The 26,549-nt window shown below is 53.9% G+C and overlaps 7 protein-coding genes across 7 annotated transcripts; 4 read left to right on the forward strand and 3 right to left on the reverse strand.

Moving 5' to 3' along the window:
• Positions 1–440: 440 nt before the first annotated feature.
• Positions 441–3,563, forward strand: J4E79_009790 (uncharacterized protein; the record flags this gene model as incomplete). Its single annotated transcript, XM_049358631.1, has 1 exon — positions 441–3,563. The coding sequence occupies one exon, from the start codon at positions 441–443 to the stop codon at positions 3,561–3,563; it is 3,123 nt and encodes a 1,040-aa protein (XP_049206734.1).
• Positions 3,564–4,514: 951 nt separating this feature from the next.
• Positions 4,515–6,026, forward strand: J4E79_009791 (uncharacterized protein; the record flags this gene model as incomplete). The annotated part of the gene is made up of 1 exon (XM_049358632.1): positions 4,515–6,026. The coding sequence occupies one exon, from the start codon at positions 4,515–4,517 to the stop codon at positions 6,024–6,026; it is 1,512 nt and encodes a 503-aa protein (XP_049206735.1).
• Positions 6,027–8,730: 2,704 nt separating this feature from the next.
• On the forward strand, positions 8,731–13,357 carry J4E79_009792 (uncharacterized protein; the record flags this gene model as incomplete). Its single annotated transcript, XM_049358633.1, has 2 exons — positions 8,731–9,534; positions 9,584–13,357. 2 exons carry the CDS (start codon positions 8,731–8,733, stop codon positions 13,355–13,357), a joined length of 4,578 nt encoding a protein of 1,525 aa, XP_049206736.1.
• A 973-nt stretch (positions 13,358–14,330) lies between these two features.
• J4E79_009793 (uncharacterized protein) lies at positions 14,331–15,680 on the reverse strand (the record flags this gene model as incomplete). Its single annotated transcript, XM_049358634.1, has 1 exon — positions 14,331–15,680. The coding sequence occupies one exon, from the start codon at positions 15,678–15,680 to the stop codon at positions 14,331–14,333; it is 1,350 nt and encodes a 449-aa protein (XP_049206737.1).
• A 1,614-nt stretch (positions 15,681–17,294) lies between these two features.
• Positions 17,295–21,433, forward strand: J4E79_009794 (uncharacterized protein; the record flags this gene model as incomplete). Its single annotated transcript, XM_049358635.1, has 3 exons — positions 17,295–17,676; positions 17,728–17,885; positions 17,930–21,433. The coding sequence occupies 3 exons, from the start codon at positions 17,295–17,297 to the stop codon at positions 21,431–21,433; spliced, it is 4,044 nt and encodes a 1,347-aa protein (XP_049206738.1).
• Positions 21,434–21,736: 303 nt separating this feature from the next.
• On the reverse strand, positions 21,737–22,951 carry J4E79_009795 (uncharacterized protein; the record flags this gene model as incomplete). Its single annotated transcript, XM_049358636.1, has 2 exons — positions 21,737–22,005; positions 22,093–22,951. The coding sequence occupies 2 exons, from the start codon at positions 22,949–22,951 to the stop codon at positions 21,737–21,739; spliced, it is 1,128 nt and encodes a 375-aa protein (XP_049206739.1).
• A 620-nt stretch (positions 22,952–23,571) lies between these two features.
• Positions 23,572–24,170, reverse strand: J4E79_009796 (uncharacterized protein; the record flags this gene model as incomplete). Its single annotated transcript, XM_049358637.1, has 2 exons — positions 23,572–23,996; positions 24,125–24,170. 2 exons carry the CDS (start codon positions 24,168–24,170, stop codon positions 23,572–23,574), a joined length of 471 nt encoding a protein of 156 aa, XP_049206740.1.
• Between the last annotated feature and the right edge of the window lie 2,379 nt (positions 24,171–26,549).

The raw sequence follows: 26,549 nt of genomic DNA on the forward strand, positions 1-26,549 counted from the left end.
CACGCCCGCCCTTCCGCTCCTAATCTGCCCTACTCCCTCCGGCACCCGCGGATTCTCTCGTACGGCCAGGCACGATCTAGAGCGAGGGAATCCCCTAGCATCTACGTCACGCTTGCGCACGGTCGGTGTTGTGCACAAGCTCGGCGCTAGGAAGGGCTTGTCAGTGAAACGCAGCCATCTTGTACCGAAAACTGGGGGGTCACGTCATAGCCCATTCACCCTCGCATCGGCATACACGCCAGGCGCCCTTGCCAGCCACAGTATACTAAACCTCGCGTCTCCCGGCCTTGCTAGCATATCCATAGCAATTCTTTTTTCCTGGCCCAGGAACACCTTCCATCCCCCCTCAGCAGCAGCACTCCCCCGCGTCTGCTTGCCCCCACTTGCGCTCAGGTAGTCTAACCACGCACACACGGGCAACGCTCTCGCACCACCCCGCCATGAGTTCCCTCAAGAGAGCGCTTGACAAGCTCAAGCCGCACCACGGGTCTTCGGCCTCGGACGACGAGAAGAGTGGCGTCAAGTCGCCCTCGTCCGTCAATGGCCGCGCCCAGTCGCCCGTCGCGTCGCCGCGCTCTTCCGTCACCCTGGGCGGCTCTCGAGCAAGCGGCGAGCACAAGCGCGCCGACGTTGCCTCGCCCACCGACAGCAGGACCAGCATCGACCAGCCCCGCAACTCCCTCAGCGGCATCCTCCACCGCCGCACCGAGAGCCCGAGCCGCACCGGCACCGACAAGACCAACAAGACCAACCGCTCCGGATCTATCTCGCACAGCCCCATGCGAGCTGTCAAGGAGAAGCTGCACATTGGCAACGACTCGAGCGACGAAGATGCCCCCCTCAACCGCGAGGGCGAGCCCATGTCGCGCGGCCAGCTGCGCAAGCACGAGAAGCAGGCCCAGCAGGAAGAGCGCCACAAGCAGAACATGGAGAAGGAGCAAGAGCTCGAGCGCAGGAGGAAGGAGATGGAAGACCAGGCATTGGCTGAGCTGACTCCCGAGCAGCGCTCCAAGTACGGTGTCATCGACCCCAACTCCTACGCTGGCGAGTGGAAGCATGAGCCCCGCCACAGGATTCAGGACTTCTCCGCAAAGGATGTTGGCAAGGAGGTTGTCTTCCGCGCCCGCATCCATCACCTCAGGAAGATGAGCTCCAAGTTCGTCTTCCTGATGTTCCGCCAGCAGCTCGCTACTATCCAGGGTGTTCTCTTGGAGCACGCGGATATTTCAAAGTACATGCTGTACTGGGCTGAGCACCTGGACGCCGAGACCATCGTCCTGGTCAAGGGTATCCTTCAGGAGCCCAAGGCCAAGCAGGGCGAGGTCCTTGGAGCGACCATCCACGACGTCGAGGTTTCAGTACACGCCCTCCACGTCGAGGCCGCCGTCACCGACCACCTACCCTTCAACGTCAACGAAGCCGAGGTCTCACAGGCTGAGGTCGACGCTGAGCTTGCGAATGCAGACCACAAGGAGGGACACACCCGCGTCAAGATTGCGGATCGTACACGCTTGAACAACCGCGTTATCGATCTGAGGACAACAGCTTCACAGGGTATCTTCCGCATCCAGTCTGGTATCTGCAGGCTGTTCCGTAACCAGCTAGATTCGGAAGGCTTCATCGAAATCCACACCCCAAAGCTTCAGGGCGGTGCTACCGAGTCGGGTGCCAGTGTGTTCAAGATCGACTACTTTGGTCGTGGCGCCTTCCTTGCTCAGAGTCCCCAATTGGCCAAACAGATGGCCATCTCTGCCGACTTTGGCAAAGTGTACGAAATCGGTGCTGTCTTCCGTGCTGAGAATAGTAACACGTACCGTCATTTGACTGAGTACACTGGTCTGGATCTGGAGATGCAGATCGACGAGCACTACCACGAGGTCCTCCGTGTGCTGGACCGCACTTTCAAGGCCATCTTCAAGGGTATCTACGACCAATACCGTCCCGAGATTGAGGTCATCAAGAAGCACTTCCCTCACGAGGACTTGGTCTGGCTGGACCAGACACCCATCATTCCCTTCGCCGACGGTGTTCGCATGCTGAACGAGTCCGGCTGGAGGGACGATGATGGTAATGAGCTTGACGTGAACGAAGACCTGGGTACCAGGGATGAGGTTCAGCTCGGTCGTGTCATCAAGCAGAAGCTTGGAACCGACTACTACATTCTAGACAAGTTCCCCGCGAACGCACGCCCATTCTACGCCATGAACGACCCGAACGACCCCACCGTCACCAACTCCTTCGATATCTTCTGCAGAGGACAGGAGATTCTCAGTGGTGGCCAGCGTATCCACGACTCCACCTTGCTGCTGGACAAGATGCGCAAGCTCAAGGTCGATCCCGGTTCGATGGAAGACTACATCCAGGGCTTCCAATGGGGAGCACCGCCCCACGGTGGTGGTGGTATCGGTCTCGAGCGTATTCTCATGTTGATGATGAACCTCGGAAACATTCGCCATGCTTCCATGTTCCCTCGCGACCCGAAGAGTCTGCCAGAGCGGCCAGTCATCAAGCAGCTGCGTCATCCTGAGGCCAGCACCATGCATCCACCATGGGAAGGACAGGATCGTGCGGTTGCCAAGATCGACCTCCAGCCTATCGAGAAGCTCATCGCCAACTACGGTGATGCCACCAACACCTCCTGGTTGGAGCCTCGCACCGAGATCTGGCGCGACGAGAACACCGGTGCGGCTGTTGGCTTCGTACCTCAAGACGGGTTCGCCATCACTGTCGGTGATCCTCTTTGCCACGAGTCTCAATACCTCAAGACCATGGCTGGTTACCTCAAGTACATCAAGAAGGAGCGCAACCTCAAGCCACTGTGGCTTCTTGTAGGACACGCCACCGAGGAGGTGCTTGCTACCAAGTTCAACTGGCGCACATTCTCCGTCACTGGAGAGCAGCGTGTAGACCCTGTCCACAACCCAGCGGACAAGGACTCTGACGTGCAGCGCAAGATCCGCCACGCGGAGAAGGAGGGTGTCAAGATTAGCGATTATGCCCTCGGCACACCACCACCACCAGATGTCAAGGCCAAGGTCGATGCTCGCGTAGCGGATTGGTTGAACAACCGCAAGGGCAAGCAGGTCCATCTGACCAACATCCACCCATGGCAAGATGAGGAGCACCGCCAATACCATATCGCCTACACATCGGACGGCACCATTGCTGCATTTGTCGCCATGGCGCAGCTCTCACCCGACCACGGCTGGCAAGTCAAGTACTCGCTCGACTTCCCCGGCGCACCCGGTGGTTCGATTGAGTACATTGTCACACATGCTCTCAAGCAAGTCGCCGCTAGTGGCGCGACCAGCGTCACCTTTGGTGGTGGTGCTAGCTCCAAGTTCAGCCCCGGACACAACGTCAAGGGCACTCGCGTCAAGGTGCTCAGCCGCGCCTACCACGCCATTGCGACTGAACTCAAGCTCACCAACAAGACTGAGTTCCGTGAGAAGCTGGGTGCAGTCGACGACCCAAGCTACATTTGCTACCCGCCCCACGGGCTGGGCCCTATGGCGGTCAAGGCCATATTGAACTTCTTCTCTGACGATGACGACAACAACTAAGTAACATGTTGGTGGACGATATACACGCTAGGATAACGATACATTGATGGATGATCGAAGGCATGATACCACAAGGCGTTTGCTTTATGAGTAGACGGTACCTTTTACCTGTCTGACTCTTTTAGGGACATTTGTAGCGGGAGGACGTTCTTAGGTAGATAGCGATGTTTCTTAATCTAATACCCTCTGAAATATCTTACTTTCCTCATGTGATAACATGGTGACTCTCGCAGCTGTCGTAAGCTTTCGTAAGCTTTTCATATATCCAAAGGTCAATTTAGACATGACCGCGGGATCTCTGTGCTACCTTCGGCGCGTTTCGAGTACTTCCGACGTGACACCGCGTAAGCTACATACGGCAGGCACGTCGGTAAGTCTCAGGTTCCACCACCTCACACTTCACAGCCGTTCTTCAACACCGAAACATCAGCATCCATCATCAACGCACAACTCTCGGACAGGAATCTAATCGATCGGCTACTGCGCAGACTTGGCGTCGCGCTCCCGATGACGATGGACCAGGTCGCGGGGAACATTCGGCGCACTAGAGGAAGGCGGGGTCAAGCGCCCGGCTTGGAAACCTTCGGACCTTCGACACGGCTAGAGAAGATGGTTTTCGGGGCCGTGCGATTGGCTAGAGGAGGGTTTTTGGAGAGGGAGTCGAGACGGGTCTGACGTCTGTTGGTCGCGTGTTGGCGTCGGGAAAGCAACGCGCACGTGTGAATACAACCACGGTTCGCGTTGACGAAAGGCCGACCTGCGACTATAAGAGGCCTGTTCCTAGACCTTTTGTACAAGAGGATAAAAGCGAGTCAGTCTACTTTGTACGATAGAGTTTCGACAAGAGTACGTTGGGCTCGGTGCTATTGCTAGAGCGTTTCTCTTACCGGATAAAGAGCCAAGCTCTTCTCTTGACCGACCTTCTGGCTTTCGACAGACACGACGCTCGAGATGTTTCTTACGACGCTTCTGATCACGCCGTGGTCTATCCTACTCCTTCCGGTCATCTTCTACGTCTTGCCTTACCTCCGCAACTGGCAGATCCGCGACATCCCCTCTCCGTTCCCAGCCGCTTGGACGAACCTCTGGCTCTTGGCTCAATGCCGGCGCGGGAAACGCTATCTCGCCGTTCATGAGGCACACAAGAAGTACGGAAAGCTTGTTCGTATTCAGCCGCATCACGTCAGTATTGCGGATGCGGACGCTATCCCGCAGATCTACGGTCACGGTAATGGATTCCTCAAGAGCGAGTACTACGATGCTTTTGTGTCGATAAGACGGGGGCTGTTCAATACGAGGGATCGTGCCGAGCATACGAGGAAGAGGAAGACGGTTTCTCATACGTTTTCTGCGAAGAGTGTATTGCAGTTTGAACAGTATATTCATCACAATCTCGAAGAGTTGCAGAAGCAGTGGGATCGCAGGGCGGCCAGCGTTCAAGAGAAAAGAGGATGGTATCATATGGATGCGCTGCACTGGTTTAACTACCTCGCTTTCGATGTCATCGGTGATCTCGCGTTCGGAGAGCCATTTGGTATGCTGGCCAAGGGAAAAGATGAAGCCGAGGTCAGTAAGGGAGGACAGATCACGTATGCGCCTGCTATCGAGGTGTTGAACCGCCGAGGTGAAGTCAGCGGTACCATCGGATGTTTCCCCGCCATAAAGCCCTACGCAAAGTACTTCCCGGACCCTTTCTTCAGCCAAGGCATGAAAGCGATCGAGAACCTCGCCGGAATAGCCATCGCCCGCGTCAATGCCCGTCTTGAGAAACCATCCGACCGCGTCGACCTCCTCGCCCGCCTCATGGAAGGCCGCGACGAAAGCGGCCAGAAGCTCGGCCGCGAAGAACTCACTGCCGAAGCCCTCACCCAACTCATCGCCGGCTCAGATACCACATCCAACACTTCCTGCGCTCTTCTCTACCACTGCCTCCAGCACCCAGATGTAGTCCAAAAGTTACAGAAGGAACTCGACGACGCGCTCCCAGATGCAGATGCCGTTCCGAACTACGCCCAAGTCAAAGATCTACCGTACCTCGACGCCGTCATCAAGGAAACAATGCGTATCCATAGTACCTCCTCTCTCGGTCTCCCCCGCTTGATCCCCCCTGGCCCCGGTATCACACTCCTCGGCCACCACTTCCCCCAAGGCACTGTTCTCTCCGTCCCCGCATACACGATTCACCACTCCACAGAGATCTGGGGCCAAGACGCCGACGTGTTCCGACCTGAGCGCTGGGAAAACGTTACGGAGCAGCAGAAAGCGGCGTTTATCCCTTTTAGCTATGGGCCGAGGGCTTGTGTGGGCAGGAACGTGGCGGAGATGGAGTTGGCGTTGATCGTGGGCACGGTGTTTAGAAGATATGAGTTTGAGATTAGGCAGGGTGAGATGGAGACTAGGGAGGGGTTTTTGAGGAAGCCGTTGGGGTTGGAGGTGGGGATGAGGAGGAGGACGTTTGAGTGAGCTTTAGTAGGGGCTGAGGTACCTATAACTAAGGTATTATGATGGAAGAGGATGGAGAGGCGTTCTCCTGTGACGAAATATGGAGACGCAAAACTTGGCTTTAGGTTATGTTAACATTTCGCTAGATTACTAAAAGATATACATGATGAATGAAAGAAGCTGATACCTCAGTATGCTCCATGATGCCGTACAGATGCAGTAAGATATGCACTAAGGGAACTTTACCAACTTCCCTTAGGAACATGACCAGAAGCCCGTCTCATCAACCGAACCGTATAAACACCCCCAAACCCCTCTTTCAGAACCTCGTCTACCTGGGCTTAACGATTCTGCCTGATTGATTATCGACATTTTTAAGAGTAGCTGTATGCTGTCTTCGCCTCTGCTTATCATAGTCATCCTTATCCCACTCGTCAGGGCCATCTTTCTTATTTTTCCTGAGCTTCGCAGCCTCCCTCGCCGCTATGCAAATAATTATAGTTATAAGATAGATGCAGAATTATTGTCATATCTAACAGTGTATGAAGTTCTTAATATGGAGAGAATCACTATGGCTACATTTTGCAAGATATTGTACCCTCCTCCTAGGCTGGCAATTGATACAGGAGGCTTCAATCAGCTGGAATCACAGAACAAGTCGTGGATACCTCGTGCGGTTTTCCATTTCCCTGTTGTGATGCCGCCCTACATTGACTAAGTACGTCAAACAGTGTCCCTTGTCGGCAGAATAAGGGAGAGTGATGGTCCATGGTCACAAAAGGAGATACGTCTCTTTAGAGACTATAGGAGGGGATGTATTGTAATGGGAGTGACATATTGCTATATTGAATGAGAGATATACATACATAATGAGTGATTGTAGCCATGTTGTGCACCTTCCCTCCGCAAGATAGTGAAGACATAAGAGAGTGTTGCCGTCCGTTCCAGTAGAATATCAAAGTCAGCCGAAAAGTCCACAGAAAACATCCTTGTCGTCGATCTAGCAGAAGTATAATGAGACCCCGAATCATCAAACACCGTCAAAGATATCCCAGATCCTGTCCTGTAGAGATCCCCTCTACCTGTATTTGTGAATCTTCCCCATTTTCTCGTTCATCTCCGCAGTGCTCATCGTACTTCTCGGATTGCGATCTTCGCGTTCGGCATCTCGCTGGAATTTATCGAGCTGCGCACTTCTCTGGAGAGCGCAGGGGCCGCAGATTGCCGCTACCCTGGTAGGAAGTTCTATGGCTTCCCCGGTCCTGCAGTCGCAGTCACCGTAATAATTATGCGTGAGACATGTGAATATTTGGTGGTCGTAGTCGGCAGCGTGGCATCCACAAGCGTATCTTTCAAAATAGTAATAACATCGTCCTCGGGCTTGCGGAGGCGGGAGAATCTGCTGCAGGGTCGCAGTTGGTTGTGCCATGATGATGGCGCTGGGGGTTATGCGTAGGATTGGATATTTATTCGTTCTTGAGTTCGACGCGAAATCTGCTTGGGGTGGTAATCGGCGACAGGGTATGACTTCAGTACTGTGTGATTGCTGTATCGTCGCCGTGAGAAGAGATTTCTGGGTTGTGGTAATGAGGGAGCCATCATGGTTCCGTTTACCAGAATTTATACTGGTGATGACTGGTAGAAGAGTCTTAAAGGTGTCGTAGTCAGAAGGGCAGTCAAGGACACCTCGTGAGCTTTGCTGTTGGGAAAACGCTTCAGTGATGACTATATGAAGCACAAGTACCACTTTTCCGTGGATCTGAGTCGAAATTCGGGCTATGAGTACATAAAGATGACATGGTGTTGATAGTGCTAGGTATGACTGCGATGAACGATGACGATGACGAAACCTTGGAATGATATATAGGGTAAGTGCGTCTGTTAATCAAAGAAATGGATCGGTAAGTACAATGCCTTTGTGATTCGCAATCAATGAGAAGGAACTTGTGTATTCAGAATAGAAGAGTGGAGATCATTGGAACGGACGAAGACATATTGCAAGAAAAAACTTCATTCCATGTCTGAAAGTCAGTAGAAGAAGTAGGTGAAGAAGACAGGGGGGTTTGAAACGGTATATACGACCCATGAAGTAGACCGCATGAGCATCCGTAACTCTGATTGAGATGTTAGAGCAATAAAAAAGAGTGGAATCAACCTCGAGGGTATGTAGTTGTGCTCGCCGCGATTTGGTGGAGGCAGCTCTTGTAGCGTCGAGACGACGATTTGCTCATCCGCCAAGAACACGTGTGCAAAGAGGGCTAGTGAACGTAGCAGCTCAGTTAGATCTGCGTCATTGTCAAGTTCTCTAATCTTTCCGTCCCCATGTAGGCTGCTTGCGACGAGTGCTATCACCACCATATGGAAATGACGTATTCAGTTCATGTCACTCCAAATCTGCTGTATCGGCGCGTGGTTATCGAAAACGAACAGCTGAGATATTCCTCCTCCGACCACTCGGCTTCATAAGCTTCGCGGCTGTTCCATACTGATTTGTTTCACGTTCTCATGGTCGGTGAAGTGGGCCGCAGTGACGATTAGTGAAGCGCGGAAGTGCGCGCCTCCACATATTTCGCGCACAGACCAGCGCTTACTCTTAGCGGCCATTGTCGCGAACTCCCGGCATGTACGCGTATCGCCGACAAAGGAGCTGAGCCAACACCGCTCAACCCTCGACCGCCATCTCCCCGTCGCCAACTCGGAAGCAGCATCGCCTGCGTCGCCTAACATGGCGCCCAACGAGCTCGCCGATGTAGCGGCTGACGCCTCGTCGGGCGGCTCCTTCACCCTGTTGAAGCAGCAGCTCGAGCTCGACTTCAGTTTTGCACCGCGCCGCGTCAAGGGCCTTACCACGCTCGACATCCAGCCGGATAAAGCGCATCTCCGGGATATCACGCTGAACTGCCGGCAGCTGAGGCCGACGAGCATCAAGATCGAAGGAGAAAAAGCCGCCTTTAGTTACTCGAACCTCCACCAGCGCCTGACGCTATATCCCGGTACCGGTCTCGAACAGTATCACTACGCGAAAGAGCGGATAGCGCGACATACGCAGGGCGCAGAAGATGAGCTGGTCATTACCGTGCCTGAAAAGGTCAAAATCCGGGAAGTGAAGCCCTCGGAGGCTGGCATGACCGACGACGCGCAGGGTACCTTTTATGCGCCGATGAAGCTGGAGATCGAATACGAACTGGACGACTTTCGGGACGCGCTGCAATTTGTCGGAGTGGAGGATGGAGATGCCCGCTACCCACATGCCTATACGCGCAACTCGTCCTTTCCCGGTGCAGCGTCGTGTCTCTTTCCGTGCATAGACGACGGCGAAACGCGCTGTCTGTTCGATGTGTCAATCCGCTATCCGCGAACGCTGGGGGATGCGCTCAGCAAACCGAATGCGCAGGTGCAGGCACAGGCACAGGGTGTGGAAAAGGCGGATAGCGTCATGCTGGATGCGGACGATGATCAGGTCGACTTGTCCGAGGAAGAAAAAGCCATGGAGATGCAAGTCATCTGCTCCGGTACCCTAACAGACGATGTGAGTATCGATTCGTTGTATTTAGCGCGTCCGATGCTGACCTTCAAAGATTCTCGATCCCGCGGACTCTTCGCGAAAGACAGCCAGCTTCTCGTGCGATACCCTCGTCCTCCCACAGCATATCGGCTTCGTAATCGGTCCCTTCGAACATGTCGATCTCTCGGAATATCGCGACACACTTGATGACGAGCGCTTGGGAGAGAATGCCATCAAAGTTCACGCGTTTTGTTTGCCAGGCAAGGAGAATGAGGTCAGGAACAGCGCCATGATGCTGGCCCGAGCTCTCGACACCTTCACAGAGCGCTTCCAGAGTTATGCATTCGGCAACTCCTACAAGCTCGCATTCGTAGACGATCTGGAATGGGATACTGCACACACAGCCTCTTTCTCCATCTGTAGCTCTCGCCTGCTCTTTCCCGAGACTGTATGGGAGCCACTGGAGCACACAACCAGGGTCTTGGTACATGCGGTAGCTAGCCAGTGGATAGGCGTCGACGTGATTGCACACAACCCAGAAGATCACTGGATCATCGTTGGTGGATCCTGGTTCATGGCTGAGCTCTACCTCCGAGAGCTGTTCGGTCGGAACGATTGGCGGTTCCGTCAAAAAGTGATGGTCGACAGAGTCATTCAGATGGACCGCAAACGTCCGTCGTTACAGCAGCTTGGATACGTCCTACAGCTGGATCCTGGTGAGGTTGAGTTTATGGAGCTGAAATCGCTCATGGTACTCTCTATCCTCCACAACCGTCTGGTAAAACAGAGTGGGAAGAATGGTGTCGACAGGTGTCTGTACCGAATGCTTTTCAATGCTCGTCAGGGCAAGTACGCCAACGGCGCGATCGCTACAGATGATTTCCTCGATATCTGTGAGAAGGTTGGACATCAGAAGCTGGAATCCTTCTTCCAGCAATGGATCGTAGGGGCTGGATGTCCTACTTTTCACTGCGTACCTTCGTTCAACAAGAAGAAGCAAGTGGTACAACTTACTATCAAGCAGCTACAGGCTGACTCGTCCATTACGAACATCGACAGCGGTCTCGCCGCGGATGACTTCATGCGCGAAGCGAAAGAGAAGTCTCGCGACTTGCGGTCCGCGACAGGATACCCCACCTTCGTTGGCCCGATGACTATTCGGATTCACGAAGCTGACGGAACGCCCTACGAACACATCGTCGATATCAATTCGAACAACGTCAAAGTAGAAATTCCGTACAACACCAAATACAAACGACTCAAGAGAAATCGATTGAACAAGGAGCGCATGGCTGCTGCCGCGGGCCTTGATGCTTCGGGCGAGACTCAAGAGGATGTCACCTTCTACATGCTGGGAGACTTATTCACATCTCCCCAGGAACACGATGAATGGCGACTAGACGATTGGCCACCGGAAGACGAGGCTAAGCAGGAGGGGGAGGCTTACGAGTGGATTCGAGTCGATGCAGACTTTGAATGGATATGTCGGACCAACATCGAGGACATGCCGTCATACATGTACGTCTCGCAGTTGCAGCAAGACAAGGATGTCGTTGCACAAGCAGAGTCGATACAGTTTCTCGCCAACAAGGAAGGTCATAAGCTGATCTCCACATTCTTGGTCAAGACGCTGATGGACAACCGATACTTCCACGGCATACGGACCATGGCCGCTAATGTTTTGGCTCAGAGTGCATTAAAGCGAACAGAGTGGGTTGGCCTGTTCCATCTGCAGAAGGCTTTCCGCGAGCTCTTCTGCTTACCCAACTCACCCATGACTCGCTCCAACGACTTCTCTGATCGTAGCATGTATCTGATACAATGCGCTATCCCCAAAGCCATTGCTAAGATAAAGGGCGAAGATGGCAGATCACCACTAGAAGCGAAGCGCTTCTTGCTCGATCTTGTCCGGTACAACGACAACCGCGGAAACGATTACAGCGACGACCATTACATTTCTACCCTGATGCGCTGTCTTGCGGAGACACTCACAAAAACTACAGCCAGTGCCGACCTTAGTCACGAAGAATGGGCTCAAGAGCAGGATTTCACAAGCAAAGCCATCGGAGAGCTTACCCGACACCAGAGACTTGACGAATGGATTCCTACCTACCAGAACGTTTACACAACCACCGCGCTTGACTGTGCGCTGAAGTTGGTCATGAGTCGCGTCACCCCGTTCAAGCCAACCGAGTTTCTCCAGTACGCCCAGCTGGGAAATGCAGACAACGTACGCTTAAAAGCCTGGGAGTGCTTAATTCGGCTTGGCATGATCCGGAAGGATACAGTTTTGAGATTCCTCATGCATGAGATTCGGTCCGATCCTTCGCCGTACTTCAGAAAGCAGCTGCTACGTATCTTTGGCATTGCGATTGGACAAATCGCTACTGGAGACGTCTGGGCGCCGGAGAAGGCCGCGGACACTTCAGCAGGCACACTTATGATCGAGAACGAAGCCAGTAATGCTGAGCGTGCATCAGCTCTCGCCCGGCAGAACCTTAATGGGGCTCTGAGAGGGTTGAAGAGCGACATGCAAGGCAACCAAACCCTGCGTATGGTCCTGGAAGAAGCCCTGAAGTCGAAAGTACTGTCTACGAACGACATGTCTGAGCTTTTGGACATCTGCGACATGATCTTCGATAACCAGAAGTCCAACAAGCTGCGTATCAAACTGTCTATGCCACGCTATTGGAAGGTGGAGCATATTGGAAAGGCATCAGTGGTTTTCAAGAAGACCAACAAGTTTAGATGGAGATCGAGGACGCTTCTAAAGGAAGAGAAGAAGGAGGATAAGGACGACAAGAAGGAAAAGGCGCCTGTTCCACCTGCCGCACTACCTACACCACAGCCCACAAGAGATACAGCTGCTCCGGCTCCGAAAGCAGCACTGCCGAAGTTGTCGCTCAAGATCGGAGGACCGAAGAAGCAGTCTACTGCATCTACACCGGCAACTGCGGACTCTACGCAGGCCTTACAGAGAAGCCACTCTATAGTGTTCTCACCCACTGTCTATCATTCACCATCCCCTGCACCAGTGTCCAAACCTGCATCTCCAGCGCCAGTGCAAGCGCCAGTACCAGCACCACCGCCCCCGCCCCCTGCCGCTCCAGCCGCAACGGATTCGCGTTCGTCGACTCCAGAAGTGCCGCTGATGCAGCCGTCAAAGAAGATAGCCACCCCAGCAGCGACCCCCAAGCCAGCGACTCCAGCACCAGCTCCGGTTCAAGCTCCCACCGCTGCTCCTGCTCCAGTTACCAAGACTCCGGTTCCGCCACCCAAGGTCCCTACTCCAGCTCCTGCGCCTGCCCAAGCGAAGCCAACACCAGCGGTCATCAAGGTACCAAAGCCTATGGCTACACCGCCTGCTATCGCATCACCGGTTCCCCTACCGGCGCCCAAGCTTAAGATCAGGACCAAGACCGCTTCCGGCTCTACTGTGCCATCAAGGCCCTCCAGCGCAGCTCCATCACCGCGTCCTAGTGCCGCTCCTTCACCTCGGCCAAGCGCAGCCCCTGCTCCGTCACGACCTGCTGCGACCAACCCTGCATCCGTGGCCAGACCTGTAATCAAGCAAAAGAGAAGCAAGATCGTCAAGCTGCGGATTGCACCCAAAAGGCTGGCAGGCTTTCTCGCTGGAGAGAACAAGAAACGTAAGATGGTTACCGGAAACGGGGACGACGATAGGCCATCTAAGCGACAAAGCTTCGAGCCAAGCAGTATGTCAAACGGCAACGGCACTGCTAAGAGCGGTCTCGTTAGCGTGGAGAGGGGTGGTAGCAGTGGGCCAAGACTGCTACTAAAGATGAAGGTAGGAAAGGCCAACTTGCCAGGCGAGAAGAAACGATGAGGTCCACGAAAAAAATTTCAGCAAGAGACAAGGTCGACAGCGATGGCCATGACGAGGTATCGAGGATAACACAACATGCATTTCTAAGGTGTTTAACGGACGGGCATCTCTTTCCCCCACAGCGAAATATGGTTTTAGGAAAAGGAGGGTTCAAGGCCGCTGCATGCATGCATACGGGATCAAACAGCATTCAGCGATGGCGTTATTTGTAGTGTGTTTTCACATGGGTGGTGGGAATGGGACATTCAGGTGGATACCCCCTTTGCTGATTTTAACGAGTATACATGCCTTCATCGGGCTTTGTATTGTTAGACCGCCTAGAGTGAGAATGCATAATTTACAAGTGTATGACTTGGGTTGGACAAGTGAATTAATGAAGGGTATTGCTAGTGAGAAAACGCTCGCTAGAGAGCAAAAATACCAGAGTATCCTGTAGTGATGTGTACGCCAAATGAAAGGGTATCTACCATTACACCCTGCCTGAAATCTATACTTGGTAATGAAATGATCTCGCTGTGATGTTAGGATCCTCGCCAGAAGAGCTTTTTGACGGATCGTACGCCGGATTGGAAGACTGATTCGCTAATGGGTGCTGGAGCTGGTGTTTTGTGTGCAGTAGTTGAAAGGACTTCTTCCGCAGGTTTTGGACTCGTTGGTGATAGTTTAGATGCCACTTGTGGTGAAGAAGGCTGGGAGCTCGCTGATGCGTCGTTTGTAGATTCAAGGGCTGTTGTAGCTGTCGCTTTCTTCGCAGATCCGGACACCGTCTTCGCAGTCTTCTCCACGACCATAATTGAATCCATGTCGTATGTAGCATGCGGGAAAACACCCTCTCTCCGCGTTTCCGTCTTGCGATATTTGGCATGTGGCAGTGTAGATTTCTTAGTCGGAGCCCAAGGAGTGCGCTTCCTTTTGTTCTTGGATCCGGGAGGACGGCCTCTCTTTCTCGGCACTAGGGTGGGAATTTAGTGGGCTAGTCGGAGGAGGGTGTTTCGACAGTCTCACCCTTGATCTCAGCATCGCTTCCTGGTGGGTCTTTGGCTTCGACGTCTTGATCGGACTCTGCATCGCCCATGACTGAGTCTGCATCGTCGTCCTGGACAGGCGGTTTGGCAACCATAGATGCCGTGGGTATGATATCGTGTTTGTCGTCTTCAGAAATATCGGAGCCGAATTGAGAACCTGCAGTTTCAGGCACTTCCTTGTATGCTTTCTCGCTGGCTTCCTCTACCATCCCGCCGCATACAAGACATAGTATGTCCACGTCCCACTTGCGTTTGGGTTTCCCGCCGCGCCTCTCTAATATTGTCAGGCGGGCCTTGTTGTCTTGCGCCTTGATTCTTGCATCCAAGGTGGTGGAGGCTTGAACTTGGCTAGGCCGGCCCCGCTTCTTCAATTGCGGTGCTGCGTCTTGGAGCGCTCGCTTCTTGAGACAGTCCGCATGAAGCCACTCTGAACATTGTGGGCATTGTAGAAGAAGCTCGTCCGGATTGCAAGGCTTCTTGTCGATGCAGTACGTTTTCATTTTGCTCAATTGGCTGTTGGCGCGCTTTGTAATGTCGTAGCTCTGGCGGAAAAATAGCTGATCTGTCTTGAGGTCGAGGCTTTCCGGGTCGTCGTCCCAATACACCACGTCTGCGGACGAATCCACTGACAAAGCGTCGATGATATCCATGTGATTGCTGACTATCAGCTCGCTGTCGCCATGATGCGCTTGTCGTCCACCTGGTATGTCCTCAGGCCGGTATGCCCAGTACACTCTGAGAAAGACATGCTCGGGATCTCCGCCGCGAACTTCGAGAACTTTGGCGATCCAATGCTCAATCGTACCGGGACCTTCTGCGATCTTGTCTTCTTCGCTCTTCTTCACAAAGATCATCTGACCTACTTCGAACTCCTCGCCGTTCACAGTGAATCTCCGATAGCGCCGCATAGCCTCCCAGTACAGCGCAGGTTTTATCTTGACGTGTAGCTCAGGTAGTTGCGTCTTGGGATATGGATTTGGCTGCGTGGTTTCCGCGTCCAAAGGCGCGTCAAACTCGCTGACGTGCCCGCCATTTACAGCGCCCTGCTTTGATTTTGCTGATTTGCTTGGCTTCTTGTGTTTCCTGACAGTGACGGCTGTAATCTTGAAGCTGAGATCTTTGTCTACCGTCGACCAGTCAATCTTTCGTTTCTTCGCACCGTTGGGTTGGGGCGTTGAGCCATTGGACGTGGGCTTCTCGTCTGCGACTTTGCGCTTACGTGCCATTGTAGAATTGGGTTGAGGCGTTGACCCAGTGGACGAGGGCTTTTCGTCTGCGACTTTGCGTTTACGTGCCATTGTGGAAGGTGAAGGTGGGAGAGTGTAGGTCTGGCGTTGGTGGAGTGGTGACTGTGATGTGCTGGTGTGTGCTCGGTGCGGGCAGCACTGACTGTCTGACTGTGACGCGGGATATTAAGCGAGGGTACTGTGCGGTGGGAGCGGAACGATGGATAAGTGAGCGAGTTGGGTTGTTATCCGAAATGCAGTATCAAACTGAAGTTGACATGCTACAGCTCGACGCGTCTGGCACCGAGTGGAGCAAACGATCAGTCGCGCCCGCGTTGTCAGCTGCCATCACGCTACCGCGCCTTGAGAACGCTAGTCCAGAAGCGTCATATCACGTGAACACATATCGTCTCCGTCACGACATGCTCGCCAAGCGCATTGGCAAGGCGAGACGGTACTCATGAACCCGAGGACTGTCTTGACGAATATTCGCGAGCCATTCCGGCAGCTTCCCCTCATATGCCATGCGGACTGCCGGCTTAAAACGAATTATTGAATAATACCAAAGCAGACAGTCTCAGCCTTGATTTACACAACGCCACGATGGGCGATCACGTTCGTCACTCAATCGATGATGCATGCCAACATCAACCTTTGGCACCGTTGTCTGACATGGCATTGTGGTACAACATACGACGCGACGCGCCGGTTACTCGGAGTGCTCGGCTAGGATGGCATGCAGGTAAGATCTGTATGCCTGGTCAGCGCATCTGACAAACCTCTGTTAAGGGAAGAACAGCTGGGTACCCCAGATTCCGTGGGCCGCGTTCCGGCCGCTATTGCCAACACATGGATTTGGCAGAAACGGCCAAGATGCACTGCCACAGCATCATCGTTACCCAGAACAGGAAAAGTCCGTGCCGAGTGACCGAAGACAGGTGGGCGGCCGCCAATTTAGTCTAGTACGGGGCCTCTAGATGCGCTGGGAATACGACCAAGAGCCAATGAATAAGCGTGCAGTGGCCATTGAGGTCTCCGGGAGGATTGTGGATATGGAACACGCGGCCATGCGTTGATGTCGATGAAGGAGCGCGCTGCCGTCTGCGCGGATATGGAAGAAGTCGCAATGGAATACGAATCTGTCAGCCGGTAGATGGATCGTCCAGCGCGCGACGATCTCCAAAGACCAGAACCCTTTCGCAGGTTCGCGTCATAGGCACGCTAATCCCTGCCGCGTGCCCAGAAATTCCTCCACAAGTCTAAGTCCACCACGGACCTCAGATATACGTACTACGCCTACCGCTCTTTCGCTCCTTGTAGTTTCCATGATTGCTGTCCTCCTCCGCCTCTACACACATCTCTAATCCTGTGCTCTCGTCGCTCGTTCCCGAAGAAGCTCTAGTCGCTGCGCCGTAACATTCCGCGAGCCGGTGTACCCGTGGCTTGCACGCCTGGTTCCGTACCGACAACGCGCCCGTAGAGCACCTGCATTGTGCACCGCATAGAGGAGAGACCTTCCACTTGTACTAATACCGCCACTCGTTGCTGCCATGGGTCGTCCAAAGAGAGGTAAATAATGCGCCGGCTACAAAACCGCGTCCCTCGCTCCCCTGCCGGCAGTGCCCGTCGTTGGAAGAACATTCACTAATGTTGCGCCCGGTTCGCCCCTTCACAGTTCTGTCGTTTATGTCACAATGGGGTGGTTCCAACCAGAATACCTTGCAAAAGAACCCTCCGTCCGCCGGACCGTCTCCGGGCCCCGCGTCCCCCGCTCCGCCTTCACCCTCGACGAAGCAACCCGTCAGCTCAGCCAACTTTGCACAGTCGGCCACCGCTCTCGACTCGTATAACAGCGAGCGCCCTCCCTCCCGCGCGACCCAACGCGAGCGCAGCGACTCGCGAGCCTCGGTCCGTCCCATGTCCATGATCCAGACATACCAGCCGCCCGTCATGGAAGTAAGCCAGGACACGCTGCCCGAGCTGCAGCGCATCTTCACCTTCCTGAACAGCCACTCGAACAAGCTGTACCAGGAGGGCTACTTCCTCAAGTTCCACGACACCGACACCCGTACGTCAGCCCTGTAGGCCATGCCTGTCTGTGATACTAACGGCAATGCAGGTGGCCGTCCCGCGCCAGATCGGAGATGGCAGGAGTACTTCGTCCAGCTCGTGGGCACCATCCTCTCCCTCTGGGATGCGAGCGCGTTAGACCAGGCTGGGGGTGACGCCGAGGTGTTGCCCACGTTCATCAACCTGACGGACGCTGCGATCCACATGGTATGTCCGCTCACGCCCTCACTATGACCTCACTGACCCCGCAGATCCCCTCCATGACCCTCAAAGACGGAAAGAAGCTCGACAACATCCTCAGCGTGTCCACGGCCGCGAGCAACAAATACCTCTTCCACTTCGATTCCTACCACGCGCTTACGCAATGGACCGCCGGCATCCGCCTCGCCATGTTCGAACACACCACTCTGTCGGAAGCGTACACGGGTGCGCTGATCGCTGGCAAGGGCAAGACGCTGAACAACATCCGCATGATACTGGACCGCCAGTGCGCAAAGTACGAGGACTGGGTGCGCGTTCGGTTTGGCGCGGGCACTCCGTGGCGCCGCTGCTGGTGTGTCGTCTCTCCGCCAGATGAGAAGGAATACCTCAAGATGCAGAAACTGCAGAAGAAAGGCAACGCTTACGAGCGGCCGCCGATACTCAAAGGCGACATCAAGTTCTACGATACCAAGAAGGTCACCAAGAAAACCAAGGCCATCGCCACGGTCAAGGACGCATACTCATGCTACGCCATCTACCCGCAGTCGAAGCCGCTCATCGACCAGTCTACATTGGTGAAGATCGAGGGCAAGATCACCATACACTCTACGCCAGAGAGTACAACAGAAGGATTCGTCTTTGTCATGCCGGAGTCGCGTCCCGCTATTTCAGGATTTGAGATTATGCTCCAGTACCTTTTCCCCGTGTTCGATACATTCTCACTATACGGACGCCCAAAGAAGTTGATTGCAGACGTTCTAGACACCCGCGGTTTGATGTTCGCTATGCCCTCCGACAGGCGCTACGGATACTTGGAGATGTGGGACGTGGTGGGCTTGATCAACACCGAGGGCAGCGACAAGTGGTCAGAGCGCCACTGGAGGAAGCAATTGAAGGACCTCACATCCACAAGAATGGTGACTGCGAACCAAGACGCAGAATCCATCTACAGTCGCGCCAGCCGCAGGAACACCGTCAGCCGGGCAGGCTTCACGCCTCGTAACCTGCGATTTGAAGACCAAGGCTCCATTCGTTCCAGCCCGTCCACACGCGCGTCATCTCCTACACGCAAGTTCCCAGACTTTGAAGTGCAAGCGCCGCGTCGCGTCGGAACAGCTCCCGCAGCAAACCCATTCGGTACCCCACGCCATCAGCGATCTGTGTCAGAGCAAGTCAACGGACGCAACGAGAACAATCCATCTAGATTCACGCGAGAGGAGACGCCATACGAAGACGAGCGACCGCCGACGCCTCCCCAGCATCGTATACTCAACGGTTCGTCGAACGGGGCGGTCCAGCCTTATGATTCGTCTGCGTCAGATTACGACGAGAGCCCCATCAAGGAGCCACAGAACCTTCCACCGCCGCCTGCAGATCTGTCTGCTCCACCGCAAGGTTATGTCGACCTTCCTCCGACCCAGGAGCACGCTGCCAATCAAAAGCCACCTATTCGTCCCAATATGCCCATGGCTAAGCCAAACCCTGCAGTCGACTCTGCCACGCTTCAGCAAATGGCTGACGCTTCACATGGATCCTTCCCAGGGGGCGTAGCTGCCGCTGGCGCAGTCGGGGCTTGGAGAAACCAGGACACCATACAGAGCAGACGCAGTGGTGACTACAACGCGTACGGTGATCAGGGGCAATCGATGTATCTTGGTGTCAACTCAAGGCCGCCTCCAACGAACCAAAACTCTGGGAACCGCCTGTCTACCATTCCCGCATCACCATACGTCGAGCATTCCGAGTTCGTCGACTCTCCCACCGGCTACCAGCCGACAGCTCCATCGGTCCCAGAACATAGTGAGTTGCCGCCACAGCCCCCCAGTCACGAGCTCCCTTATCGTCCGCACCCCGAAAGCGGCGGCATACCCCGTAAACCAGTACCAGGTCGGTCTCCCCTAGCCTCGCAAGAGGATGACACCCTTTCGACCAGTAGCTCAAGACTCGACAGTTTACGAGAGGACGTAATCGACCCTGAAGCTCTCGACGCTTTCAACATCACACAGCCCACTCTGAATCGTCAGCCAAGCGGATCAAGTAGTTTCTACGACGATGATGCCATATCGACTTCCACGCCAGACTATGCCAGCATCGCTGAAGAGGAACCTGCGCCTCCTCCACGAAGATTGCCTGAACGACGCACCGATCGACCAAGAAGCGGTGTTCTGACCATGATTGGAGATCCAAACGTAAAGCTTCCCTCAGATGAAGATCCACATGGCTACAAGTCTGTTCTGGACCCAGCACAGGCGCCTGCGGCTGTTCCCAGTATTGACTTTGGCCCGACGTACGCGCTGGACTTTGACGGCAAGCGTCCGGGCACCAGTGGAACCATGACACAGATGCTGCACGATAATAGCGCCTCGCGGTCCAAGGAGAATCTTGCGACTACCCCGAATGAACAGCACCGACTGTCTTATATCTCCGGTGCAGGGTCACCTAACCAACCCATGCATGCGCGTAGTGGTTCGAACTCTCCGCAGATCTTGGATTCACGACAAGTCGCATGGCAGCCGGCTGCAGCCTCACCACAGCAGCCGGACAAGACAAGGCTGGATCCTGAAGACTGGGTGATGCATCGTGCGGCGCATCAGCAGCAGCCTATAATGTATGGACATGGCAGGAGCAAGTCGCACACCCCACCTCCTTTCGGTCGCACGCATTCTGGAGATTGGACTCGTACGCACTCTGGAGATTGGAGTCATATTCAGCGGTCGCCTCAGGGTTCTCCAGGTCCTGCCCGTCCACCCAGCCGCCCTTTAAGCCGCGGTGCTGAGACACTGCTTAATCAACAACCTACTACTTTGTCTGCTCGCGAGCAGGAACAGGTGGCTCGCATGACAAACACTCCTCTTCTGGACCTTTCGCAGAACACCAAGAAAGTGCAAAAGGAGCCTCCGACAGGTCTTACAGGTTATATCGATTATCGCGAGAAGGAGAAGGCGGCTCACAAGGCCAATCGCCAGAGCTTCACACCGACTATGCAAGCTGAGATCGACCGACGCACCTTGCAGACCCAACAGCGCCAAATGATGGAGGTCCAGCAACGCCAGCAGATGATGATGCAACAGCAGATGCAGCAACAATATGCAATGGCTCAGAGCAACTATGCGCCGAGCATGATGGGTACTCCTAGTGTTATGGGTATGGGCACGCCAACCGGCATGGGTGCTCCGAGTGTAATGGGCGCGCCAAGCATGATGGGCACTCCTAGTGTTATGGGCATGCCTACCGGGCCTGGTACACCGTCAGGCATCGTCGGAATGGCGTACTCCACACCGAGCCAAATGCACCCCATGTATCAGCAACAGCAGCAACAGTACTTCCCGCAACAGGCGCCAACCCCACAGATGAACGTCCCTGGAGGTTGGGTCTCGCCAGCACAGACACCGCAGAGCCAGTATTTCCCACAGCCGTCACCGCAAGGCTACGGCAACATGGCGCAACAACAACAGCAGGCTCCGCCCACGCAGGCTTACGGCGCAAGCTTTGACCAGGCGCAACAGGCAGCGAAGTACGCACAGCAACAGCATCAGGGCCAGTACCGCCGTTAGATAGATGGGCTATTCGTTTAGAAAGTGTTGAGGTCATTCGGGATCGATTACAATTGGATTGAAGAGTATGAGACGAGATGCCGATGTTCACTGTATATATTTCACGTCTGCATCTTCTCGTACATAATATCAAGCATTGAGAATGGGAGCTTTGGATCGGATTGCAGGCTCGCACGGTATAGCATGGGGATGTTAATGGAGTTATGATGATTGAGAGTGTGTTCAGTTGCTTGATCACTTGTAGTCTTGATGTCTATATGTCGACTTTCCTTCCGCGTTGACGATCTCAAAACACGCCATCTATTAATTCCATTCTTCCCAGTCCCGAAACATCGCTACGCTCTCGCTCTGGCTAACGTGGAACTGTATCTCAGTCTCAGAAAGAGGCACGTCCAAAACTCTGCTCAATAGCTGCGCAAATTTGAACAGCTCATCACCCTCCCATCTTTGATGCTTGAAAATAGTTTTTCTGTGTTTAATCCGATTGCCTCCGTGGTACAGGAGGTCGATAAGAACGTCTTTTGCTGACTTGCGATAGTCGATTTTGATAGACTGGCCATATTCTGCGACCCCTACAAGAGCGTAGACTTTATCTCGAATGTCCCCGCACTCATGGTCGCCATATGCTTCCAACAAATCCGAGAAAGTGACTGACACACGTGGTGTGGATTGACCCCGTATCATAGCGATGTCCATAGCAGGACTGGCGAGGATTTCGTCAAGGTGAGACATGTAAGTCTTATCGTGAGAAAAAGAAGGATCCATAAGTTCCAAATGTCTGACCGCACTTGCGAGGTCCTCGAGCGATAGCACAAGACTAGATAACGAGACAATCTTTGAGCCACAATGTATCTCCAGGTAGTCCGCAAGCATGACTTCCTGTATGATCCACATTCGGGACCAATATCTTCTGTTACATAGTGCTGTAATGCTGCGATCCTCTGTTGAGGTTAAGAACCTCTTGAACCTAGGTACTCTCCGGGTTGGACGAGGCCAGTTACGGTCCTCGTCACTGTCGTCAATCTCGTCACTCTCGTCACTCTCGTCGGTATCCAAATTCAGCTGTTTAGTCCAGTCGATCAGGTCTCCGTCCTCCAAGATCTGCATGGCAATGTCGCTATCATCGCCCTCTTTACCGAGCCAGATCAAAACTCTGCCAGCTTCTGAATATATGGAACTCATCAATCGAACTTGGTGATTACGCTCGTCGACCTCCGACTGCTGTATACAGATTGCGTCAATCCAGAAGGGTCCGTAATTTCCATGGAGTAGTTGCTGATGTACGAAGTCCCATAGATTCTCGCGAATCGGGACACTGACGCCATTGATCTCGATATTGGTGTGCATTACATCGGCACCCCAGGTGTAAGACAGAGCAGTATACGATGGACAGTTTTCTGGGCTGTAGGTCTGGAGGCTGCATCTCGTGATATCTTCGTCATTGTTGGGCTCGAGGGTGAGCAGTCTGATCTCTCTGCGCGTCCGATCGAGGGGGCATGACGCATAGAGGTCGCCCATCGTCCGTGGTTCGCATGCGCTGGGTAAAGCCGATGGGCGTTTCGTGGTACACGACGTGCATCTGTGATGTGAGCGTGCTCTCGCATACGAAAGAGACGACGAGGCAGCTGCAGACATGTTACATAAATGGCTGTCTGAAGCTTCGTAATACCTGGTAGAGCGATAGAGGCTGTGTCGCTGAGCCCATGACGTCGAAGCTGAAGCGCTCAGCTCTGCACACTCTGGCCGTGCTATCACAGCCAATAACACGAGGTCAGAGGCTGTTTGGATGTACAGGTCTGCGCATCGAAGACTATACCATGACGACAGTTATTCTTGAACACAGGTAAACGTTCATTAGAGTTTACACTACGAGTCTAATGTTTTAATTGTCCGATTGATTGGAATGCGTGATGATGTTTGCAAAATGGAGTATGTCACCTTGGATTGATGCAGGATACCTCGGAAGGACGAAGTGCGGGGCATCCCAACCTTGGAAGCGAGACAGCTACCCCTCCATGCAGCTTTCACGCCGCTAACCCCATCCTACCTCCGTCTCCACACCACACCCTGCATGAGCCTCGTCATAGTATCCATCGCTCACGATCCTCGGCCAACCTTGTTTCTATTTGGTTCCAAGCCTAACTCCGTCCGACGACATTGCCGTGAACGAGAATCGGTGTCTCGCTGCTGAAGTTCTTTACGTCCTCCATGACCTCCTTGGTGCCCTCACTTTGCAAGGCCTTTCCAACACTCTCAGGGCTGTCAAACTCCATGACGGTGCTGATGGCGTATGGACCATCGGCGTTGAGCTCACTGACGGCGTAGGACTTGAGACCGTGGTCTTTCCAGTTCTTCATGGCGAGCGGCATGTGTGTCTTGAGGTAGTACTCCTTGTCAAAGGTGGAGCCCTCCTTGCGAGGGTAGAGGACGATAGCGTTGGCGCCAGACATGATGAGGTATAGGTGGATGGTATCAAAGAGTTCTGTACGCTGTGAGTCAAAACCAACAGGGACTTGCAAGATGTACTGACTGTTGTAGATGCGATGCGCGGTGCTGAACAGCACTGACGTGGGAATTAGTGTCTTTATAGCTGCGCCCGCGCCTGGGATCGACTCAGTACCCCACTTCAAGATCCTTACATCCGCTTCGGTCCTGCTGTTTTGCACACTCGCCCGAGATTACTCGCAATACCAGTCCGATCGGGCTTAGGATATATAACGTCGACTTTTGTCAGCATGCTGCTATCTTTCGACCACGAGACAGCTCCAGACACACGTTATCGGAGTTTGGCCGGATCTTCCCGAGTGGATATCCTCACATGCGTCGGAAGGGACCTTGAAGATAGATGGCTACTTGCCAAGCTAATCTACTACCAGACACTTAATTCGACATCGTCGCGTCCACCGCCAGCTGTGTCGTGACGTATAACTCTGGTACAATTACGAAGAATCTTCTGGTGTAATGGCCTCGAAGGTCCCCATCTCCCTATTGCCCTGGCGATTGCGCTCGATCAGGCTGTCCTTAATAACCACGACTGTTTGAGCGCCGGGCTCCTCCTCTACAGAAGGGAGTATGGGGACAGGCACATCGTCTTGCAGGCCAGATGACCTCACGTTTCCCCACACCCTTCCTCCGGTAGGCACCGCAGCCTTCGCCCATATGTACGCTGTTTTGTCCATTCCCCTCAGCCTGAGCCCAACGACTGTGTGCAGCTCTTTTGTAACCTTGGGCTGGACAACAACGCCCGGTCGCCATAGCTGGGTTTTCTGTGGATCCGAAAAATTCCGGATTGCAATACTCGTGCGATGGGCGATTACTGCTTCTTGTATGACGAGACCAGTACCGGAATGTACAAAACGTCGAGGCAGTATGCTGTTAACCACGCGACCTTCTTCTTCGTATGCACAATCCGTCAATCTGAATCGGAGTGCGGGATCCAGCCCAACGATTGCGTCCGGGAACCTCCCGCAGTCGATGGTACACGACGAGCCCGACTCGAAGAAGAGCTGTATTGCGGGAAAGAACGTGTTCAACGTCCAGTAAATAATCTCTGGGAATAGTCAGCTCTGCCGTCCTGTCGCACTACACATTTGGTAGACGCGCTCTCGTTGATCAATTGACTAGCTAAATTGGTTTTGTCCAATTCCGCTGTGTGTTCCAGACTGGCAGTCCGCGGTATGAACGCGCCGCGGTCCGTGGTAGAAACTGTTGTCGCATCCGATCCTTTTGCCTCGTCATCTTGCATCAATGCCTCGCTGAGCCGGTCCCGAGAGCTCCAAAGCCTTGGGAAACCGCGGCGCTGTGCTTCTGTGAAAAGGTCTTCTGTTGAGCATTGGTAGTAGTCCATGCGACGGGAAGCAGCTCGTGTTACCGAGAGGACTTCCGCCGGATAATGGATGCTTGTATAGTGGCCTCGGATTGCTATGACAAGAATGCAATTGATGTTTGTGGTTATGATAGAGCCACGCAAAAATGTGTCCAAGAGTAGAGGTGTAGAAGCGCGCTTGCGTGCGCAGCGAATATGATGACTCCACTCTTATTGGAAGGAAGGAACTTGAGATGACCCACACTATGGAGAAAGGTCGCCCAAGAATTACCGTGAAAGAGCATCCAACTCCCCAACACCTAACATCGTGGCAGATGGAAGGTAAGTTCATCGGGTCTTCGCGGTGGTACCAGCAACGTGCGGACAGGCTGTTCATCACCTTTTCCAGCGAACGTCTACACTTTTAGTCCTGTTTGGAACACAGGCTCATACATTGCTTGATTCTCTCTCATGAAGAGACGTCACGCAAGGGTCATGACTGCTGAACGTCGCTGCCGCGCACGCGTCTGGTGCTGACCTGCTCAGACCATTCCTAATCAGGAAAGGACGCAAAACACGCAGCCCTGGACCAGTTGACATCAAGTCCTTCAAGATTCCTCCGCTCCCTGAAATTGTTATCACCTGATCTACGCGACTTCTTTCAGCTCTCATATCGCCGCCGCACACGACGACTTCATCATACAAGCGCCACGGCGCACCTACCCCAGTCTCCATGCTATCCTGCGTCAGCCCTGGCTCGCCTCACTGCACACGCGCATCGCATCGGATGCCTCATCTACACAGAGTACCGGTTTCTGCATGCATTCAAAGCCGTGGGATGTTACACAAGATACTCTCCCGTCAGCTGTGTGTAAGACGGGACGTGCCATGTTGCCCTACCATCATGCTGGAACGCTTATGCGCTTGAGCGTGGGATGAAGGCAAAGTAGCGGTGACTACGCGAGACTGCTGATTATCAAGGCTTGCTCACCGGACCATGTTGTCAGACGTGCAAGTTTCAGCAAGCTTCCTATCACGGTCCATGGGTAGCGATAGTGCTGTCAGCTGCTCAACCCAGTGGCAGACGGAGACGGAGCACGGCGACACCGTTGTCTGCGCATGTATTCGCTACTTGCCGGCAGAAGCAACACGAACGCCACGCGGATAGGGCACGATGCAAAGACACCGATTGGCTTACACGGCTTACTGCAGGCCTTCAGTCGACAAACTCGCTGCTATGAGTGGCTGCCTTTGCCATTGAGTATGTTGTTGGCAATGTAGGGCAGAGCCATTCACCGAGCGGGCTTATGT

This window comes from Alternaria viburni (assembly GCF_023758015.1).
Source record: "Alternaria viburni strain BMP 2772 chromosome Unknown scaffold_27, whole genome shotgun sequence".
Lineage (NCBI taxonomy): Eukaryota > Fungi > Ascomycota > Dothideomycetes > Pleosporales > Pleosporaceae > Alternaria > Alternaria viburni.